At 50.7% G+C, this 19,592-nt stretch overlaps 8 protein-coding genes across 8 annotated transcripts; 6 read left to right on the forward strand and 2 right to left on the reverse strand.

The window, feature by feature from the left end:
- Positions 1-989: 989 nt before the first annotated feature.
- On the reverse strand, positions 990-1,262 carry N7443_010166 (uncharacterized protein; the record flags this gene model as incomplete). Its single annotated transcript, XM_056890222.1, is given in 2 exon segments — positions 990-1,110; positions 1,126-1,262. 2 exon segments carry the CDS (start codon positions 1,260-1,262, stop codon positions 990-992), a joined length of 258 nt encoding a protein of 85 aa, XP_056736713.1.
- Positions 1,263-2,652: 1,390 nt separating this feature from the next.
- On the forward strand, positions 2,653-6,160 carry hmg1 (HMG-CoA reductase; the record flags this gene model as incomplete). Its single annotated transcript, XM_056890223.1, has 3 exons — positions 2,653-2,988; positions 3,046-5,765; positions 5,824-6,160. The coding sequence occupies 3 exons, from the start codon at positions 2,653-2,655 to the stop codon at positions 6,158-6,160; spliced, it is 3,393 nt and encodes a 1,130-aa protein (XP_056736714.1).
- A 1,299-nt stretch (positions 6,161-7,459) lies between these two features.
- Positions 7,460-10,124, forward strand: N7443_010168 (putative cell polarity protein; the record flags this gene model as incomplete). Its single annotated transcript, XM_056890224.1, has 2 exons — positions 7,460-9,670; positions 9,723-10,124. The coding sequence occupies 2 exons, from the start codon at positions 7,460-7,462 to the stop codon at positions 10,122-10,124; spliced, it is 2,613 nt and encodes an 870-aa protein (XP_056736715.1).
- Positions 10,125-10,813: 689 nt separating this feature from the next.
- N7443_010169 (uncharacterized protein) lies at positions 10,814-11,093 on the reverse strand (the record flags this gene model as incomplete). Its single annotated transcript, XM_056890225.1, has 2 exons — positions 10,814-10,920; positions 10,946-11,093. 2 exons carry the CDS (start codon positions 11,091-11,093, stop codon positions 10,814-10,816), a joined length of 255 nt encoding a protein of 84 aa, XP_056736716.1.
- A 1-nt stretch (position 11,094) lies between these two features.
- Positions 11,095-11,949, forward strand: cyp4 (peptidyl-prolyl cis-trans isomerase; the record flags this gene model as incomplete). The annotated part of the gene is made up of 4 exons (XM_056890226.1): positions 11,095-11,152; positions 11,351-11,520; positions 11,581-11,687; positions 11,763-11,949. The coding sequence occupies 4 exons, from the start codon at positions 11,095-11,097 to the stop codon at positions 11,947-11,949; spliced, it is 522 nt and encodes a 173-aa protein (XP_056736717.1).
- Positions 11,950-12,980: 1,031 nt separating this feature from the next.
- On the forward strand, positions 12,981-14,456 carry N7443_010171 (uncharacterized protein; the record flags this gene model as incomplete). The annotated part of the gene is made up of 1 exon (XM_056890227.1): positions 12,981-14,456. The coding sequence occupies one exon, from the start codon at positions 12,981-12,983 to the stop codon at positions 14,454-14,456; it is 1,476 nt and encodes a 491-aa protein (XP_056736718.1).
- A 911-nt stretch (positions 14,457-15,367) lies between these two features.
- N7443_010172 (isopenicillin N synthase family dioxygenase) lies at positions 15,368-16,454 on the forward strand (the record flags this gene model as incomplete). Its single annotated transcript, XM_056890228.1, has 3 exons — positions 15,368-15,523; positions 15,573-15,737; positions 15,789-16,454. The coding sequence occupies 3 exons, from the start codon at positions 15,368-15,370 to the stop codon at positions 16,452-16,454; spliced, it is 987 nt and encodes a 328-aa protein (XP_056736719.1).
- Positions 16,455-17,526: 1,072 nt separating this feature from the next.
- On the forward strand, positions 17,527-19,586 carry N7443_010173 (fungal specific transcription factor domain-containing protein; the record flags this gene model as incomplete). The annotated part of the gene is made up of 3 exons (XM_056890229.1): positions 17,527-17,710; positions 17,758-18,551; positions 18,615-19,586. The coding sequence occupies 3 exons, from the start codon at positions 17,527-17,529 to the stop codon at positions 19,584-19,586; spliced, it is 1,950 nt and encodes a 649-aa protein (XP_056736720.1).
- Between the last annotated feature and the right edge of the window lie 6 nt (positions 19,587-19,592).

A 19,592-nucleotide genomic window follows, 5' to 3' on the forward strand; every position in this document is an offset into this window, starting at 1 on the left:
AGCCACGATCTCATGGGGTTTGTAGGAGGCCGGCCAGCGGTGTAGTTGAAGATAGTGACTTTGCTGAGGAAAGTCAAAGGTATTCCAGATGTCTATAGGCAGCCAAGTGTTGCAAGTGCGCGAGTGTCAGGGTTGCCTTGAGGCGAAGAGCAGGCAGGTGAGTTATATTTCAGATGACAACAATGAATAGCAAGAAAGGAAGGAAAACCCCGGGCATTCACACCAAGTCATGCTGATAATTGGGCCGCAACACAAAAGATCAAAGAGATTGTTTCAGGATCTTTCATCTCAAGGCGTCAAGCCACTGACAGACTCGGCAAAGACAAAGAGAATCAGATAGGCACCCCTCGAGGGGGCACCCGTTGCAAATATAGGGACAGGCGGTCATTTTCAGGGCCACTGTGGCGCGTAATTGGCGTAACATACAAACCATAGAGCCTGAAGGAAAATTGACCTCAAGCTTGAAACGATGTATACCCGCCACTAAACTATCATTCTCCGACTTAGTGTTACCGAGCGCCGAGGAAAGGGAGGTTAAGGATGAATGGTTGGTCCAGACTGTCGGAGGATTGACGAAACGGTCCGCTTCAGATCGAGATATTTTTATGCCCGAGCCAAGCGGAATCCCGCACCTCCTGGCGCTTACAGAACTTCTGCAAGTGTTGCAAGTCTACAGACGTCGAGGCTCTGGGAGCTCTGCGATTGGCCCAGTAAGCAGCTTTCTTAGCGCTTCGCCCTCTCAGGAGTCCAGGGCCTCTGCAACGCCCCATGTTTTGCATTTAGCAGAGATGATCGATCTGTCATGTTAGGGTCTGGGATCGTCATCTTTAAATTCGCCCCGAAGGCTTGTTTCGCTCTCGGCCCAATGGTCGGATATCCGAGATGTCACTAGCCACAGATGCATGCGCCTCAACTATCTGGTCAGTGCTCATTTAGGTCATAGCTTCAAGATGGGTTCAGCAAATCCAGCGGTAGGGTGGGAATTGGGCCTAATGCTTCTTCTTCTTCTTCTTCTTCTTCTTCTTCTTCTTCTCCTTCTTCTCCTTCTTCTCCTCCCAGCAGACGGTTGCACAAAACGGTGAGTCTATCAATGCCCACTGCCACACCATACTGGGAGATCAGGACCGAGGTTCAATTGAGTCTGTGTTGACTTCTCGTGTTCCGTGTTCTTGGCGTGTTTCCTCGGATGATAGTGGGTATGGCAGATTGGAAGAAAGCACTACACCCACTGAGAACGGGCGAAGTGCCTCGGGGGTCTCCATTGTCGGACTTGCATCTTATCTTGATTTTTATCAAGCTTGGCGAGGCTCGGCTACGTCCTATTGTGGATAGAAGCCGCGGGGCAGCCGGAAAGAACTGGGATGGTGATTTGACCTGAGTTACCTGATTTTTATCTGATTTCTCCGTCCGCTCCACCCGGTGGGTTCAATCGGACCTTTCGACGAGAAATACGGTCGTAAATGCCGCTATCGGGAGCTTCGGAATGAGGTATCTGTCGAGATTTCCCGATTGAAGAAGGTGGTACAGCGTTGCTGACGTGGACGTACTGTGGCGACCATATTTCGTTGCAAGGAGGTCGGACAGCCCTGAAAAATGCCAGGGAGTGGAGCATCGCTGATCAGTTGAACTTGCCCACTTTCAAGATTTCTGCAATAGTTGGGAACGGCTGTCTGTGCGCGGTGCATAGTGCAGGGATACACTCGTGGGATATACAGGGAACTTAGGTAGCATATGTAGACCTACAGGAGGTATCACGGTGCTTGGAACCGAATACCAGACGGATCGACCCGACTAGGACGTGATGAGCGATGGTCTGCGGGAAGCTGCAGAGGCTGCAGCTGCAGCTGCAGTGACTTGCCGTCCGCCTTTTCGCTGACCGCCTCAAAATAAAATAAATAACTAACGTTAACCTTACACGCGGATTTCGAGGGCAACCCTGAGTCGCTACATCCAAGAAAAACTAAAAATTAAATCTTGGAGGCCAACTATTGAATTGACAAAGAACCTCTATGCATACCGAACACGTGCCTTGGGTTTGTGTGGGATTAACTCGATAAGGAAATGTCATTGTTCGATTCCGTACATATTGTTCAATCACGCTCTCAAAGAAGTCCAGGACTAGCTAGATAAATACGAGGCCTCTGTTTTTCAAACCAAGCCCCCTTACGACGAGAAAAGCCTGGTTCCTCCCCACTGAAGCGTGGCTTGGCGAGCCCCGTTGTCGGCGATACTTAATTCCATCGGCGCGGGCCCGGAGCTCAATTATTTTGCAGCCTTCAGGGGGTCCCCGTACTCTTCCTCCACTATATCGCGTTCACTTGCCCCGGGCGGCCTGCTCTGTTCTTTTTCCTATTCGTTTCCGGTATGTTTCTCGCTTTCCCCTTATTCCTTTCTACCTGTGAGTGGCGAGCTGACCGTTGCAAAAAAAAAAATCAAGTCCCAGTGGGAACGTCCCTGAAACATTGATCTCGTGAGCCACATGCGGCGCTCGAACTAGGCCCTTCCTCACTTCTACTCACTCTCGCTTCGATCTTGGTCGAAAGCAGAGCCTCCAGACGGTAGTTCTCGCAGGCGTTGGTCCCTGCGGACCGTCTTCCTCCCCCCTCAACGCCTTCAACAGACGTCTACACCGCTTCCTAGCGACTCAACACAATGGCTACTTCGCTCCTCTCCAAGAGACTGCGTTCCTCCGAGGCTGATCCGGACGCCGAACCCAGCTGGATTCGCCGTCAGGTCACCTCTGGTCTGCAATGCATCTCTCGTCGCGCCTGTGTTCACCCTATCCACACCATTGTGGTAATTGCGCTTCTCGCCAGCACCACCTATGTCGGTCTGCTGGAGGGTAGCCTGTTCGACACTGCTCGGAACCCTCGTAATGTTGCTGGTCAGGTGGATACCGAAACTCTTCTTCAGGGTAGCCGGAGCTTGCGCCTAGGAGAGTCCACTTCGTGGAAGTGGCAGGCTGAGGACACCTGGGCCGATTCGACAGTGAGTATGCCCCGGGTGGGCAATTGCATTTGATCCATTTCTAACCCTGTATTTTAGCAAGTCGAGACGCCCGCTGTCCGCCACTTGGCTTTGACTACCTTCATCTTCCCCGACTCCGCCTCCAAGTCTGCATCAACCGCCCCGTCGGCCGACAACGTCCCGGTTCCTGCCAATGTCTCCGCCCACCCCGTTCCCCACACTCCCAACCTGTTCTCGCCCTTCTCCCATGATTCGTCGCTGGTGTACAGCGTTCCTTTCGACCAGGTTTCTGACCTGTTGAGAGCCGTGCAGGAGATCCCCGACTCGTCTGCCGATGAGGAGGAAGAGGAGTCCAAGAAATGGATCATGAGAGCTGCTCGTGGTGCTTCAAACTCCCACACGGCTCTCAGGCTGTGGTTGATGGATGCTTGGAGCTCCTTTGTGGACCTCATCAAGCACGCCGAGACCATTGACATTGTCATCATGGCTCTTGGCTACCTCTCGATGCACCTGAGCTTTGTATCGCTCTTCTTCTCCATGCGCCGTCTCGGCTCCAACTTCTGGCTTGCCGCGACTGTGCTCTTCTCCGGATCTTTCGCCTTCCTGTTTGGTCTTCTCGTGACTACCAAGCTCGGTGTCCAGATCAACCTGCTTCTGCTCTCCGAGGGTCTGCCCTTCTTGGTTGTGACGATCGGCTTTGAAAAGCCGATCATGTTCACTCGCGCCGTTTTGAGTGCCTCAGTGGATAACCGTCGTCCTCGTGCTGGTGCCGCCCCTCGGCCACTGGCTTCGAGCACTTCCGGTTCCATCCAAGACTCAATTGCGACTGCGATCAAGAAGCAAGGTTTCGAGATTGTTCAGCACTACTGCATTGAGATCGGTCTGCTTGCTATGGGCGCTGCCTCTGGTGTCCAAGGTGGTCTTCAGCAGTTCTGCTTCCTCGCAGCATGGATTCTGTTTTTTGACTGTGTGCTGCTCTTCACCTTCTATACCACCATTCTCTGCATTAAGCTCGAGATCACTCGCATTCGTCGCCACGTTGCCCTGCGCAAGGCCCTGGAGGAGGACGGCATTACTCACAGCGTCGCTGAGAACGTTGCTTCCAGCAGTGACTGGCCGAACTTGGGCTCCGACAGCAGTGAGGGTGACACGAGCATCTTCGGACGTCAGGTTAAGTCTAGCAGTGTGCGCCGTTTCAAAATCCTCATGGTCGGTGGTTTGATCCTTGTCAACGTTGTAAATCTGTCCGCCATTCCTTTCCGAAACACTAGCAACGGTGCTTTGATCTCGCGCCTCTCCAACGTTTTGGCCCCTGCCCCTATCGATCCCTTCAAGGTCGCTGAGAATGGCTTGGATGCTATCTACGTTGCTGCCAAGAGCCAGAAGCAAGAGACCATCGTTACTATTATCCCCCCGATCAAGTACAAGCTGGAGTACCCCTCCATTCACTACGCTGCTGGTGAGACTCCCAGCTCCTTTGATATCGAATACACCGATCAGCTTCTCGATGCTGTCGGTGGCAAGGTTCTGGAGAGTCTGCTTAAGAGCGTGGAGGATCCCTTCATCAGCAAGTGGATCATTGCCGCTCTGACATTCAGTATCATTCTCAATGGCTATCTTTTCAACGCTGCTCGCTGGGGTATTAAGGAACCCGAGGCTACTCCTGCTCCCCCCAAGGAGCCGGTTGCGCCTAAGGTTTACCCCAAGTTCGAGCCCAATGAACAGGAGTCAGATCGTACCATGGCGGATTGCGAGCTGATGCTCAAGGAGAAGCGTGCACCCCACCTGACCGATGAGGAGTTGATCGCCTTGTCACTCAAGGGCAAGCTCCCCGGATATGCTCTTGAGAAGACCATGGAGGATGAGAACTTGATGAGTCGCGTGGATGCTTTTACCCGAGCTGTCAAGATCCGCCGTGCTGTGATCGCCCGTACGCCTGCCACTTCTCATATCACCAGCTCCCTAGAGGTGTCGAAGCTTCCTTTCAAGGATTATAACTACGGCTTGGTTCACGGTGCCTGCTGTGAAAATGTTATTGGTTATCTCCCCCTCCCTATTGGTGTTGCCGGTCCCATCAAGATCGACGGCCAAGACTACTTCATCCCTATGGCTACTACCGAAGGTGTGCTCGTGGCCAGTACCAGTCGTGGCTCCAAGGCCATCAACGCTGGTGGCGGCGCTGTGACTGTTCTGACTGGTGACGGTATGACTCGTGGGCCTTGCGTGACCTTCCCTACCCTCGCTCGGGCTGCCGCGGCGAAGGTTTGGATTGACTCCGAAGAAGGCCGCAGCATCATCACCGCTGCTTTTAACTCGACTAGTCGTTTTGCTCGTCTCCAAAGTCTGAAGACCGCTCTCGCTGGTACCTACCTCTACATCCGCTTCAAGACCACCACCGGTGATGCTATGGGCATGAACATGATTTCCAAGGGCTGCGAGAAGGCTCTCGACGTTATGTCAAAGGAGTGTGGCTTCGATGACATGTCTATCATCTCGCTGTCTGGTAACTTCTGTACCGATAAGAAGTCTGCTGCCATCAACTGGACCGATGGTCGTGGCAAGTCTGTCGTGGCCGAGGCCATCATTCCTGGCGATATCGTCAAGAGTGTTCTCAAGAGCGATGTCAACGCTCTGGTGGAACTGAACGTCAGCAAGAACTTGATTGGAAGCGCCATGGCTGGTAGCTTGGGTGGTTTCAACGCCCACGCCTCCAACATTGTGTCTGCCATATTTTTGGCCACTGGCCAGGACCCCGCCCAGAACGTCGAGAGCAGCAGTTGTATCACGACTATGAAGAAGTAAGTAATTCCCAATACCTCCACGTCTCATGTTCAATCATACTAACCGTGCCTGCAGCAACAACGGTGACCTCCAAATCGCTGTGTCGATGCCTTCCATTGAGGTCGGTACCATTGGTGGTGGTACTATCCTCGAGGCCCAGGGCGCGATGTTGGATCTGCTTGGTGTCCGCGGTGCTCACACCACCACCCCTGGTGAGAACGCCCGCCAACTGTCCCGGATTATCGCGGCTTCCGTTCTCGCTGGTGAGCTCAGTCTCTGTGCTGCTCTCGCCGCTGGTCACCTTGTCAGAGCCCACATGGCCCACAACCGCAGTGCCGCTCCTACGCGGTCATCGACCCCCGTCTCTGCTGCCGTTGGTGCCGCCCGTGGCCTTTCTATGACCTCGAAGTAAACTGTCGCAACCACTTCTGGCGTGCGGCAAAAATAATATCGTATATCTCCATGTGAGCCATAGAAAACTCCCTCGATACCATCTGGGATGCAGATCCTTATTTCCGGCAAGATTCCACCACTTGCCTCGACCTCCCTCGTTGATGCTGCATCTCCTTCCCACTCCACGAGAAATGGGGTGGTACGAGTGATGGTTATCCCCGTGGGATACAATTTCCCCAACTCCTGCGGGAGTCCATTGGGGCAAAACACCCCCCAAAGCCGCTGCGAGCGGATACGAGCCACGCTCTTGTTCTACATTGTGTACTTAGTTTCGTTACTGGATAGATATGTCAGCCGATCATGGCCTATGAACTTGTATTTTTTTCGATTTTCAAGATCCAAACCCCTTAAAGTTCGCAAGCCCTAAGTCTAAGTACCAACTGGTCCGTGCTAATTAATGGGTGTATTACAAGGCCCTTACCATATCGGCACAGCCATGGGGGCCAAAGAGGCCTAGAATGTCGTCTCCTGAACGATGCCCTCGGCCCTTCCCCCTGACCTTCAAGCCTCAAGGAAGATGAATTCACTTGTCTATGGAATAAACTAGGTTTAATGAGACCAAGACCCAATAATTTTTCGGCAGGGGTAGCATGCTGGGGATAGGTTGATGCCCCGGAGGAGTTCAGCCCCTGTGGCTTGTGTAGCCCTTGGCAGGGGCGTTTTCCTTGGGCGTTCCTTAGTTGTTCCTTACCAGCAGTATTGTACGGTAATCATTGGGAAACCTTGAGTGCTTTGACAGGTCAACAAGAATGCCACGAGGTTAATAAGATCTCACTATGAAATCAGATTAGGATCTAGCTGTCCATATAGGCTTCGAAGATGTAAGTAGATCTATAAAGTCAAGTTGTGTCTGATACCTGCACCTGCAAATGCGTAAATTAACTAAAGAGCGGGTCCTAGGCGTAAGGGAAGTCCGGAGTCACGGCGAAGGAGAACTTAGCACACTCACCTTTCTCCCTTTATTTTTTCACCATCTTGCGTCCTTCACTCCCTCGGACCAGGTCCTTTTCTGGCTGGATTACCAGGATCTAGACGCCTTTGATTCACGGAACCCCCTCTTTGGTGACCCGCTTCGCCTTCCCCCGGTTCCCTTGTCTCAGATCGATCGGTGGATCTGTGTGAAGACTATCGACAAGACTTGAATGCGACGGCCTTAGCCAAACCCCCTTCGAACGACCAACATCAGTGAGGATACCAAGGATATTCAGGATACACTCAAACGCGAGCTAAGGAGTTGAACTTTCCTCGCGACCTTGATATGAATGGCTCCGGAGCCATGTCGCCTGTCTCCATCGATGGCAGCGACTGGTCTGGCCTCAATACGTATCAGAAGTCGGACCCGCCCTTCTCCCCGACAATCTCATCAAGAGGCAATCTGGCTACTCCTCCTACCTCCGGCGTCCCCAGCGCGCCCTTGAGCCCGACAGTGCCGACACCTACCGGCAGTGGAAACCCTTCTCCGCCCAGCTCGATCGCTGCGAGATCCAGTGTCGGCACCCTGGGGGGCGATGGCCCTCCTACCGGCATACGACGTCGTCAAATGGAGGAAATCCTTTCATCACATTACACTGCCTTAAAGAGATTCCTCAACGCCTCGTATCGCGACGATCGACTAAACGCCCGATCGAACAAAGCCCGCGATAAGCTTCTCCGCCTTTCACCCACACAATTCCACGAGCTCAGTACCGATGTGTACGATGAACTTATCCGACGCCAGCAGGCCACACCGCCGCCTGGCCGACCTCCTCGCCCCGATGTACCTACCTTCCTCCCTCCCCGTGCGGATTTCCACGAGAAACGTAATCATGCACGCTCAAAGCTGGCTTCCCTTCAACACCAGCGCTTCCGAGACTTAGCCACCGATGTTTTCTGCGAGTTGGAGCGTCGATTCCCGCATTTTACAGGCCGAGGGCGACCACCGCCTGGTGGTATGCCCCCGGGCGCTCGGGGCTCACAGTCTCGTGGAGGTGGTCGCATGGGTGGCGGTCGAGGAGGATATCCGTCTGGTGGACCTCCCAGCCCATTCCCTCCTCGAACAGGTTCTCTTGGTGGCCCGCCATCAATGAATGGAGATGGACCGTTCCCTCGATCCTTCCAAAGCAATACAATGGTTCCTAACAAGAGTACCATGGTGGAGGATAGTGATGACATGGGCGCGGATGATGACGATGATGCTCGGAGCGATGCATTCGCATTGGACGCAGTGCTCAGCAGACGGGGAACCACGACAACGCTCGGTGACAGTGAAAGGAAGTTATTGATGGAAAGCCAATCGCAAATTTCGGCATTGTTAGACAAGGTCGAAAAGCTGGAGGAACAGGTTCGCGCTAAGGATGAGGAGCTGGCCCGATCATCCGACGCAGACCAATCTGGAGTCAGCTCCAATGAACGTCAGGAGTGGGATGATCTTAGATTCGAACTTGAGAGCAAGGTCTCCAAGGCCGAGGATTTGAATAGCTCGCTTCAGTATGAACTTGATAGAGTCCGGGCAGAGCATGAAAGCATGGAGCGTGATCTTCGCGGGCAGCTTGATGAGGCTGCTAGCGCTTCGGGAGATGCAGACTTAATTGTCCGGTATGCAGAATTGGAGAGCAAGCACCAAAGCTTGCAAGCTGAACTGCAGAAGCAGGAGCAGCTTACACAGGAGGTTCGGCGCGAGACAGCTGAATTCCTTATGGAGATGAAGACCATCACTGCTCAGAGCCATTCCAACTGGGAACGCGAAGAACAATTGTCCAACAACGTTCACCGCTTGGAGACTGAGGTCAACGAGTGGAAGCACCGTTATGCGAAAGCGAAGTCCCAGTTGCGCCATCTTCGCACTTCATCTGGCGGTATGTCTGACCATGGGCCTGACGCAAGCGTTCTTGCCAAGGAGCATGAACTGGTGCAGGTTGATGGTGTCGTCAAGGATATCTATGTCACCAAGTTCCAGATGGCTATTGACGAGCTCCTCCGCGTGGCCCGCTTCGAAGACTCCCAGGACGTCCTTGTTCACGTTAAATTCGTCATTATGGCTGTTCGCTATATGATTCAAGATGTGGATCAAGCGCCGGTGCCCGTCGACGGCTCAGCCACCATTCGCATGAAGGCTAAGGGCAGGGTGTCTGCGACTGCTAATAACATGATTACCGCCGCTCGCAACTTTGCAAACTCCAGTGGTCTCTCGCCAGTCTCCTTACTCGATGCTGCGGCCTCGCATCTTTGCACTGCCGTCGTGGAGCTGGTGCGCGTCGTCAAGATTCAGGCTTCCCCAGCCGATGAGGTTGACGACTATGAGGTGGATGTCTCTCAGGAAAAGTTCCCAGACTATCTGAGCACGTCTGATAGCCAGAGACGGTACAGCAACCACTCTCAATATAGTGCCATGAGTCACCCTGGCGACGACCACCCCGTTATGCAGAATAGCATGTCTAATGGCTTCAACTATGGGGCCCCGCAGGGTGACCACGAGCTTCAGGAACTGAAGGTAAGCTAGCTGTAGGATATGTTGCATGGACTATGACTAAAAATATCTACAGTACTATGTCGAAGATCAGACCGATGGCATGGTTCAATCTATCCAGTCTTTGGTGGCTAGTATTCGGTCTGAACAGGAAATGAACATCGTCCAGACCCACATCTCCACCATCTCGAACTTTGTCGCCAACGTGGTTAGCTCTACAGAGAACCTGATCCACGAACGCAGTGGTGATACCGCGCTGCATGAAAAGTCCGCGCCAATCATTCAGACCCTAGGTGAATGCCGTGGCCGCCTGATGAACACTGCCGCCGAGGGCCAAGATGTCACTAACCCCGAGCAACTACGAGAAGTGACAAACCAGCTTCCTCCGATTGCATTCGAAATTGCGCGACAGACCAAGGAGCTTGTACAGCGCCTTGAGTCGTTGGCGCAAGGCGACGACGAAGATGATTTCCGGTGATAACTTCACATCTTGGTCCTAAAACCTGGCATGTACGAGGACCGTGTCCCCGACACCGCCCATATACGTTTTCACTTCTACCACCCTTCCTTATTTCACTTTTGATCCCAATTTTCTGGCTTTTAAGCGACTACCATCTGTGGCAACGAGCCGACAATGTCGAAATGATGTCCTGATACGCGTGGCATTCACGTTTTTCTTTCCCTCGATTCATCTTCCTTTCCCGGCACTACCCTTATTGAGATTATCTGTTGTATTTCTATTCTGGTCTCTGATGATCTACTTCTATTGTTTTCCTTTCTGCTGTTGATTTTCTTGATATTGCGGTTCTCTCGGCCCTGCACCTAGGCGCCGGTCTCTGCATATTCGTGCACATGCATTAGAAGCACATTTCTTTCTCTCAGCAAGACTCCCGTAGAATGGTCTACAACATGTTGAGTTGCAACAACCATGAAGCTATGAAAATACTGTAAATAGACAACGCAACTAGGCACAAGGCATCAAAATAAGGCTTACCCCGGAAGCACTTGCCGGAGACAGATCACGTGACGCCGGAGCTCCAGGAGCTTTTCCGCGTCGAGCTTCATTTTTTCCCCTATAGTTTCCGTTAACCAAACTACAAATCATCTCTCCCTAGAATTTGTGAGTATCCCTCTGCTCAATGGACGCAGGGGGTATCGAGGCCCTGTTTAGGAGCCCGGTGTATCTCCACCGGGGTCTAGCAAGGCCATGTTGGCCATCTCCCTGGTCGTCTCATTGATAGCCTCAGGCACCCCAAGAACAGCACTTTTGGTCTCTATGGGCAAACAAAAAGAGCTAACCCGTATGTAGCCCGGCACCCGAGTTGTCCCGCTCCGCCCTGCCCCTCACCATGTTCTGCCGCCTCAAGTCAACCCCACCCTCCCTCTTTTCTTCTTTCAATTGCTCCTTCCACCCTTCTACTCGTTCATTCTCATCCACCCGCTCCATCATGTCTAATACCAAGGTCTACTTCGACGTCGAGTACGCCCCCGTTGGCTCCAGCGCCAGTAAGTGATTCCCTTCTTTGAGCTTTGTTTGTTTCTCTGTACATGGAGGGGTAAAAAAAACCCATGGGCCTCTTTCCATTCTCTCACTCCAAAGCCCCCTGCCCTGGATGCCCTCCACCTTCTCTTCACCCAGAATCAATTGATTTCACCCCTGCTGTTTGTTTTCTTTTTGGCATTGATGGCTAATTCCCTCTCCAGAGAAGGTTGGCCGCATCAACTTCAACCTCTACGAGGAGGATGTCCCCAAGACTGCCAAGAACTTCCGCGAGCTCTGCAAGAAGCCCGTTGGTGAGGGCTACGTTGGCTCCGGCTTCCACCGTGTGATCCCCCAGTTCATGCTCCAGGGTGGTGACTTCACCCGTCACAACGTGAGTTTTCCTCGACCTTTCCTCCCGGAGTACCGCGTCTAACCTTTCTATCCGGAACAGGGTACCGGTGGTCGCTCCATCTACGGCGAGAAGTTCCCCGATGAGAACTTCAAGTACAAGCACACCCGCCCCGGTCTGCTCTCCATGGCCAACGCCGGCCCCAACACGTAAGTCTCGTAATCCGGTTGATTTGATCAACACGCCCCCAACGGAACCCTTACTGACTCAGATTCCCTCTCCAGCAACGGCTCCCAGTTCTTCATCACCACCGTTGTCACCTCGTGGCTCGATGGCAAGCACGTCGTCTTCGGCGAGGTCGCTGACGATGCCTCCATGCAGATCGTGGCCGAGATTGAGTCCATTGGCTCCTCCTCCGGTGCTATCCGCTCCGACGTCAAGCCCACCATCGTCGGTGCTGGTGAGCTCTAAATGCTAGATTTCTGATCTAGTTGGAATTGGCGGAAACAATCTCTTTCAAAGCGTGTGTTTCCTGTTCCTAGGAGTGGCGGACTGGCTGTGCCTCAAATGGTGGCCTTACCTTTTCTTGCACGATGTAATCTAGACAGTCTACCAAGCTAGCCATGCATGCTCTTTGAGGCGGGAGACGAAAAACAAGTTTTCACCTTCATGTACTGTAGAGAACAGAGCGTAGGCTCGTGTAAGCCTGTCACCAAGCCACCCTGCTACTTTGCGCAGGGGCCTCGGGTTGAGAATCTGCGGAAAGTAGAAAGTAGAAAATGGAAAGTGGGGTAGTTTGGACCACGTTTTGGTAGATGACCTCACGGTGTTCGTACCCGGGTTCCTACTTCCTCCTTCCTCCTTTCTACTTCCATGCATTCAACATCCGTGCCCTCCGTTATCCTCTCTGCTCTAGTCTTGTTCTAGTCCGTGCTAGTCTATTTTCGGTTTTCTGTAGATCGTCTCTCCAACTCTTTGACCTTCTTTGTCAGGGTTTGTTTGTTTATCGAAGCTTATACTTCAGAATGAGCGCCTAGACAGTCTCTATGAGGGTAAAAGAATTGTGATTGATTGGCCAATCGAGTTCGAAAGTGTATGATAAGATACCCTGATACATTTGAACCGTCTTCATTCTCAGACATGCTGTGTTTCAAGAGGAATTGTATAAAGAAATAGAACCCGGGGGGACAACAAAGAACTTTGTTTCCTTCAAACATGTGCTCAGGCACATCTGTAAAACAAAGTATCCCTTTGTCTCGGGTTGTCTTGAATAAGAGTATTTCAATAAGATAAGATATTCTCACAGTGTTGCGAATATGTCCAAGGCTTAGGGTATATAAGACGCGTAAGACTCGTTCTTGGAAGTAGATTCAAACCCAACGAACACTTTGCAATTTCCATTTTGAAACCAAAATCGACTACTTTATATTTTGAACCAAGGCCTGTTCACTTGATATACCTACGCCATATCTCACTCTCGCCGCCAGAGCCTCCATGACAATATGCACAATACAGGGCGCCGCATAAGCCAACCCCCCGGTAGACTCAACCGCCGCATCAGCCAAGCAACTGACAGACCAGGTCGTCGTTTGAGCAACCTCGCTCATTTGAATCGAGGTGGACTCAATGTGGAACAAGAAGAAGAAGAAGAAGAAGAAGAAGAAGAAGAAGAAAAAGGAGGAGGAGGAGCAGCAGCACTGCCTGATTCGTCTGATCTGCCTGCTCCTATGGTTGCAATCGAACTTCCCCATGTGGACCCATCTTCTTTGAAACTGGACAATGGTGGTCAGAGTAGAGACAAGGAGAACGAAGCGGTTTCTGCTCCGTACTCTGGAAGTTTTTCTTTTGAAGAAGAAGTTGCTTCTGCTAGGAAATCTGGTACTGGCCCTCAGGAGCTGCCCCCAGAAAACGAGCCATATAAACCGCCTAGTCTACGAACCCTTAGCATACAGTCTTATACTAGTTCTTCTAGTAGACCGTCGCTCTCTTCGGAGCCTCTCTTTGGAGAACGGTCCGCTTCAGAGCATGCTTCCGAACGCCAGCCCTCCGAAGAGATTCTCCAGCATAAACCAGAACAGAGCGAAACTTCCTTCGGGCAAATGGTTCGCGCAAGATTAGAGAGAGAAGTACGGGCACGTGAAGAATATATAGCCACTACGGAGCAGTTCAAGTACGGAAGGCTGCAGGAGGCAGGACTTTTGCGACTGCAATGGATCGAGCATCCTAGTGTGTCGGACTGCCCTATTTTTAAATCTACGCTAACCTTCGACGCTTTTCATCAGATGATCCCTTCGGGTAACGTGCGAACCGAGAATATCGCATCGGATATGGAAGACTATATTGTTGGTCTGGGACTTCCCAATGAATTTGTCGAACATGTTGAAGAATCTGTGTATAGAGCTTTTGACTACACGTCTGTAAGAGGGGAGATGCAATGGGTAGGACGTACCGGGCCAGGCGTTATTTTTCTCGAAGTACTCGAGAGTAAGAAAGGCTTTCCGCATATCTCCGACATTACCCTGGCTTTTTACAAGAGAGATTTCCCCATTGACACATTGAAATACATCTTCGTTTGTATTGTGGTCCAGCCAGAGACACTTAACTTTGTCCGCGACCTCTTATACCCTGCTAACAGCATCCCTTGGCCGAATGATAAGCCCCAAGCTTGGAGTTTGGGCACACCAGAATATGAAGCCTTACTAGGCACCAGGATTGGAAAGATGGTCGCATATACTGTCTTAGGCGGATTCAACCGAGGCACCCGACGGATTAAACAAATTCTGAGCTGGCCTACTGCGCAAGGCTTCGTTAATCTGCGATTTGACATTGAGCCCTCTGAGAAGGAACCCCCTGAGAAGGAGCAGTCTGTAAAGACAAACTGGGACGACAGCTCATCCTCGGATGGACCCACCGTATCTGAACAAAGTATGCCGAGGAATTTGGAGGTACACGGGCCGGAAGCAGCGAAGTTTCTATAGCGACAGTGCCATCACAGATGAATCCAAGCACAATAAGCTTCAAGAGAGAGGAGCTTTGCGCCGGACTGCTCTTTCTCTAGATTCACTCTAATTTTGCCCACATTCCATGAGTTGTGCCGCAGCGGTATCGTGCAGTTTGAGAATCTCGACACTGAGTAGGCTAATCAAATTAAGGAGCTTGGACTTCCTAATGAGTTTGACCACCCCATTGACCCCTCTGCCTACCATTATTTTCTCTATTCATAAGATGGTACAGTTCAAAGGCGTATATTCATATGTGATTTGACATTAAGCCTATATCCAAATTTAAAAATAATGGAATGGTTACAGTCTCTAACAAATCACTGCTTTTTTGCTTGGAATAACTGCGTTTATCGAATGGGCATCTTTCAGGTAGGTTTCTTTCGTTTGCAATAGAATTTGATCTTCTTTTACAGATAACGAAAACCAAAAGATACTGCGAGGATTTTAACGGAGCACAAGAAAAGTTGATAGACCGATTTCCATTGAATGCCACGAGGCTTTCACTTTCCCCAGCTATTGACTACTTATCACCTCTGGAGTAAATGGAAGGCGATCCACATTTATACGGGTCTCTGATTGGAGGGCCTACCGATGGGGAAGGTAAACATTGTCCCCACTTGACTCGTTCGGGAACATGATCGGTTCTAGATCTTGCGGGGGTGTGTTTAAGATTGTCAGAAAGAGAAGGCGATGATAACCCAAGCCCTTGGATTGGATGCCACCTTCTCAAATGGATTCTTGTCTATCACATCGATAATGACGCCTCTTCCCCGGGGCCGATCTATAAATTGAAGGTACTGCCCAGCTCAAGTTTTCACTTGTTCGAAGCAGTTCAAGCATTCCAAGTGGAAGACACGATTCATTGATAAAAATTTACTGTCACCAGGATGTCTGAAACTCTTGATTTGTCCTTGTTGAAGGGAACTCCCGAGCAAAGAGAGGCGGTCTCAACAGCTCTGCTCAAGACGTTGAAAACCCGAGGTGGCGCTAAGTTGAAGAACCATGGTCTTTCTGACGATCTGGTTCACAATCTCTTCGACTATGTACGTGACACTTGTCGTCTATGTATTCATATGTCTTACCTCTTCACAGACTCGCAAGTTCTTCGCCCTTTCGCACGAAGACAAAATGACAGCCAAGCATCCTCCCGAGTCCACCCCTAATCGTGGATACAGCTACGTTGGTCAAGAATCAATCTCCAGCATTAGTGGGTACGAAAAAGGCTTGTCTCAAGGAAAGTCTATCCGTGACATCAAGGTTTGCCTCCCTGATACCCGCAGTTCAAAGCTCGTACTAAGAAGGCCTTAGGAAACCCTCGACATGGGCTCAGCACGAGACGACCTGGTAGACAACATCTGGGTAGAAGAGTCCAAACTTCCAGGCTTCCGCAAATTCATGGAAGGCTTCTATGAGGAGTGCTTCAAGCTCGAGCTTGAGATCCTCGCCGCCCTAGCCGAAGCGCTCGACGTCCCCTCCGAACAAATGAAAACACTGCATAGCCGAGCCGAAAACGAGTTCCGTCTGCTTCACTACCCACCTATTAACGCCTCTGAACTGGCAGACGGCACTGCCACACGAATCGCAGAACATACCGATTTCGGCACCATCACCATGCTTTTCCAGGACTCAGTGGGCGGCTTGCAGGTTGAGGACCAGCAACAGCTGGGAACATTCCGGAACATCGAGTCTGCGGATAAGACGGAGATTATTCTGAACATTGGCGATTCCTTGCAGCGATTAACGAATGATACATTTCGCGCTGCTTGTCACCGCGTCACTTATCCGCCTAGTATTAAGGTTGGCTCAGATCAGATCATTCCTGAACGCTACTCTATTGCATATTTTGCGAAGCCAAATCGGACCGCGTCGCTGTTCCCTTTTAAGAAGTTCGTTACTCCTTCGACGCCGTGCAAGTATGATGACATTACGGCTTGGGAGTACAACAACCTGCGCATTGCGAAGCTGTTTAGTTGATTTTTTTTATTCATTAATCTGACCAGACGGGCATAGCAATGAATTGTACTCTCAGATTAAAGCAAAATTGTTTATTCTACGATTTCAAATTGCTCTCATTCATAGTTGATGCCCTCCAAGAGGATCTTTGGTCTAGCATGGTGAGTTACATAGACACTAGAAAGATATTCTCTAAAATTTTGTAATATTAGCGCGTGAATCAGAGCCGAACAGGTGAGATCAAGGTACCAGTAGATAACATAGATTGTGTAAACGCCTAATGTAGTCAATGCCAAGGCCAGAAGCTGAATCTAAGCTCTACTTCAACTAATCGATCGGCTGGAAAACGGCCGAATCTAGGGCTATCCGCATTTTGGAGATTCCCGGAGGATCTCTGCTATTCTCAGCCAAGCAGGTCCCTTAGCTATTTGGGTTTAGCCTTTTAGCGTATATCGTAGAGCATTATCTAACCCCGTTTGTGAGCCTGAAAATATGGGAGCCGTCTGTTTACTCTGCCAATGATTGACTCCAACCAAGTGCAAAACAGGTCGGATAACAGCCGAGAAGCTGGGTTCATTTAATGAACATGGACTCTCGCGGGATGCCAAACTTACCTCGTCTCCAGTCAGTCATGTGAGGTGGCCATATTTAGTGACCTTAGAATGGGGTTAATATTAGATTCACAGGTCGTCACATAGACGTAAACTTCCAGAGCTGTCGGGAAGTACGTGGGTCCTTAAGATAGCGCCCAAGGGAGGAAAGTGTCTCCGAAATTACAGACTACAAATATGCATTCCTCTTCTGTGGCAAGGACTTGGTTCATATGGTGATTTTCTCCCCCTGTAAGCCCCGAATCTCTAAGGATCAATTTTTACATGAGATTGGTCTTTGAAGCGTTCGTCGTGATCAAGTTGTAGGCCCCGCATTTCGTCGGAAGCGCCTTCCTTCCGCACTTGGAGATGGCAGCGATAACAGCGGGGTCGTTTTCAGGACCAACTCAGTCGTCATTCTTATCTTTGGGCCTCGCTAGACCCTCTTGATATTCCTGAAGACATCACTGTAGGATACTTGGAAGTCCCAAGTGCCTAGTGTTATGCGGCCTCGAGACTCAGCCCAGAGAAACAGAGCCATTCCACCAGACCCAGCCATATCCGAAAATGGCTTGCAACAGGATATCAGGCCTGCGGGCTGCAGGTTGACCTTTATCGATAGCCAACACGATGTTCGGTGGTTAAGCGCGGAAAATGCAGCCAAACACAGACATGCGATCTTCACCGGTGCGTCGGGACTACCCTCCTCATCAGAACTCCCTGACAATTTACAGATGCTGAGCGGCAGTCTATGAGTAATGAAGTCATCAGTTCTGTGCCATATCATGACACCTCCAAAGCGTTACTGGACTTGGAAAGATTCGAGTTCACCTCGAACGCAACTGCGCCATTCTCCCTATTCCATGGACCCTTTGGAGTTTTAAAGCTATCTCGAGTATCCGAGCCAGAAGCCCCAGATACTGAGTTTAATGGCTTGTTATCATCACCCGAGAAATGGTCGATGAAAATAGACGACTTGATTAGGCAGGAAGATACCGAGTTCGACCTCATCTCTAGCCTTCTAGACTTTCCAAACGATCGAGGAAATGAGGAGCCAGAAGTATGGGATATGATTCCAGGGGCTTTTGATACAGACACCTATGCACCAGATCCATGGAATGGCTTGTCGCCTCATCTCTTTAGTGAGAGTACGGAGGCTTGGACAATACTGTCTCACTACAAAGACAGGATTGTCCCATTGATCTCTCCCCTGGGGCATGGCCAAGAAGCACCGTGGCTCAATCTTGTAATGCCATGTGCAGTGAACACTCTAGGGGATATCACAATGAGTGGAGCTACGACACATGCGCGACTCGCTCTGTTGAATGCTTTGTTAAGCACCAGTGCCTTTCATCTTGGGAGTCACTCAAATATGTGCATCGAGCACTGGATAACAACCGGAAATACTTACTTGAAGCGAGCTCAGAGCCACGTCCTGCGCTGCATGGAAGAGGCGCGTAATTCGACCATGAAGAGGAGCAAATACAAGGAGATTCTCATGGCTATATTGAGTCTCTCAACTGCTTACGTATGTACTCGTTCAATTATAGAGCTCACTTCAGAAAATAACTAACATGCCACCTTAACCCAGATGGTCAAAGGGGACTCTGAGAACCGCTTATTCTGCCTCCTTCAAGCCGAGAAATTTATCTGCATCAACGGCTTCAAACAATCGACCCTCTCGCCGAAACGGAGAGCTTTACATCATTGCTACGCATACATGCGAATCATGGCCGAAACTACCAGCATCGCAGAAAATCTAAGTGCGAATATCTCAGAAGCCGCTATCTTTGCAGGCGAAGTCCCAACCTACACAGACTTCCGAATTTGTCCTAACATCACCTTCTCGGATAGCATAATGGCGATGGAAAAGGACCCCTGTGTAGCACAGCGCGATCTCCACTTAGCAATTCCCGGTCGGTGGAGCCTGACGCTGTTTCCGAAGATGTATGGAGTCGCTGAGAGCTTCCTTATGCTCCTGTCACAGGTAATTCGTCTTGCTAATGAGCGAGATCGATCACTTGAGAATGCAGACGAGCAGATGCTCAATCTGAAAGATTTCTGGGTACGTGCGAAAGCACTTGAAAAGGGGATTCATCATCTTCTTGCATCGTGCACTTCGAGGAATTTTTCGACCTACGAGGGGTGTTCATTTCAAATGGGAGGTGCAAGGGCACAGGCGATGTATAATGCATTGTTGATCTTCTTTCATCGTCGGATCTACGATCTTGATGCTGCTTTGCTCCAACAGGAGGTGAACAGTGTGCAAGATTCTTTGGTACAAATTCAACAAGACGGGACTGGACAAAGCGAGGGCAACACAGCGACACTCATCTGGCCAGCGTTTATTGCTGCTTGCGAGGCAGTCAGCGCGGAATCGCAGTTATTCTTTTCATCCTGGTTTGAATCTTGCTTGACAATGACAGGGCTTGTCAACGCCTCTCTTGCAAAGCAAGTTTTCGAGACGATTTGGACCAAGAGAAGGGAGGCCGGGAGATACGGAGAGAGGTGCAGTTGGCCAGATGTGTTAAGAGCGAAGAGAATAAGATTAATGTGTACGTAGTCTGTG

The sequence above is a fragment of the Penicillium atrosanguineum genome (assembly GCF_028827265.1).
Source record: "Penicillium atrosanguineum strain IBT 20685 chromosome Unknown utg000008l_segment0_segment0, whole genome shotgun sequence".
Classification (NCBI taxonomy): domain Eukaryota; kingdom Fungi; phylum Ascomycota; class Eurotiomycetes; order Eurotiales; family Aspergillaceae; genus Penicillium; species Penicillium atrosanguineum.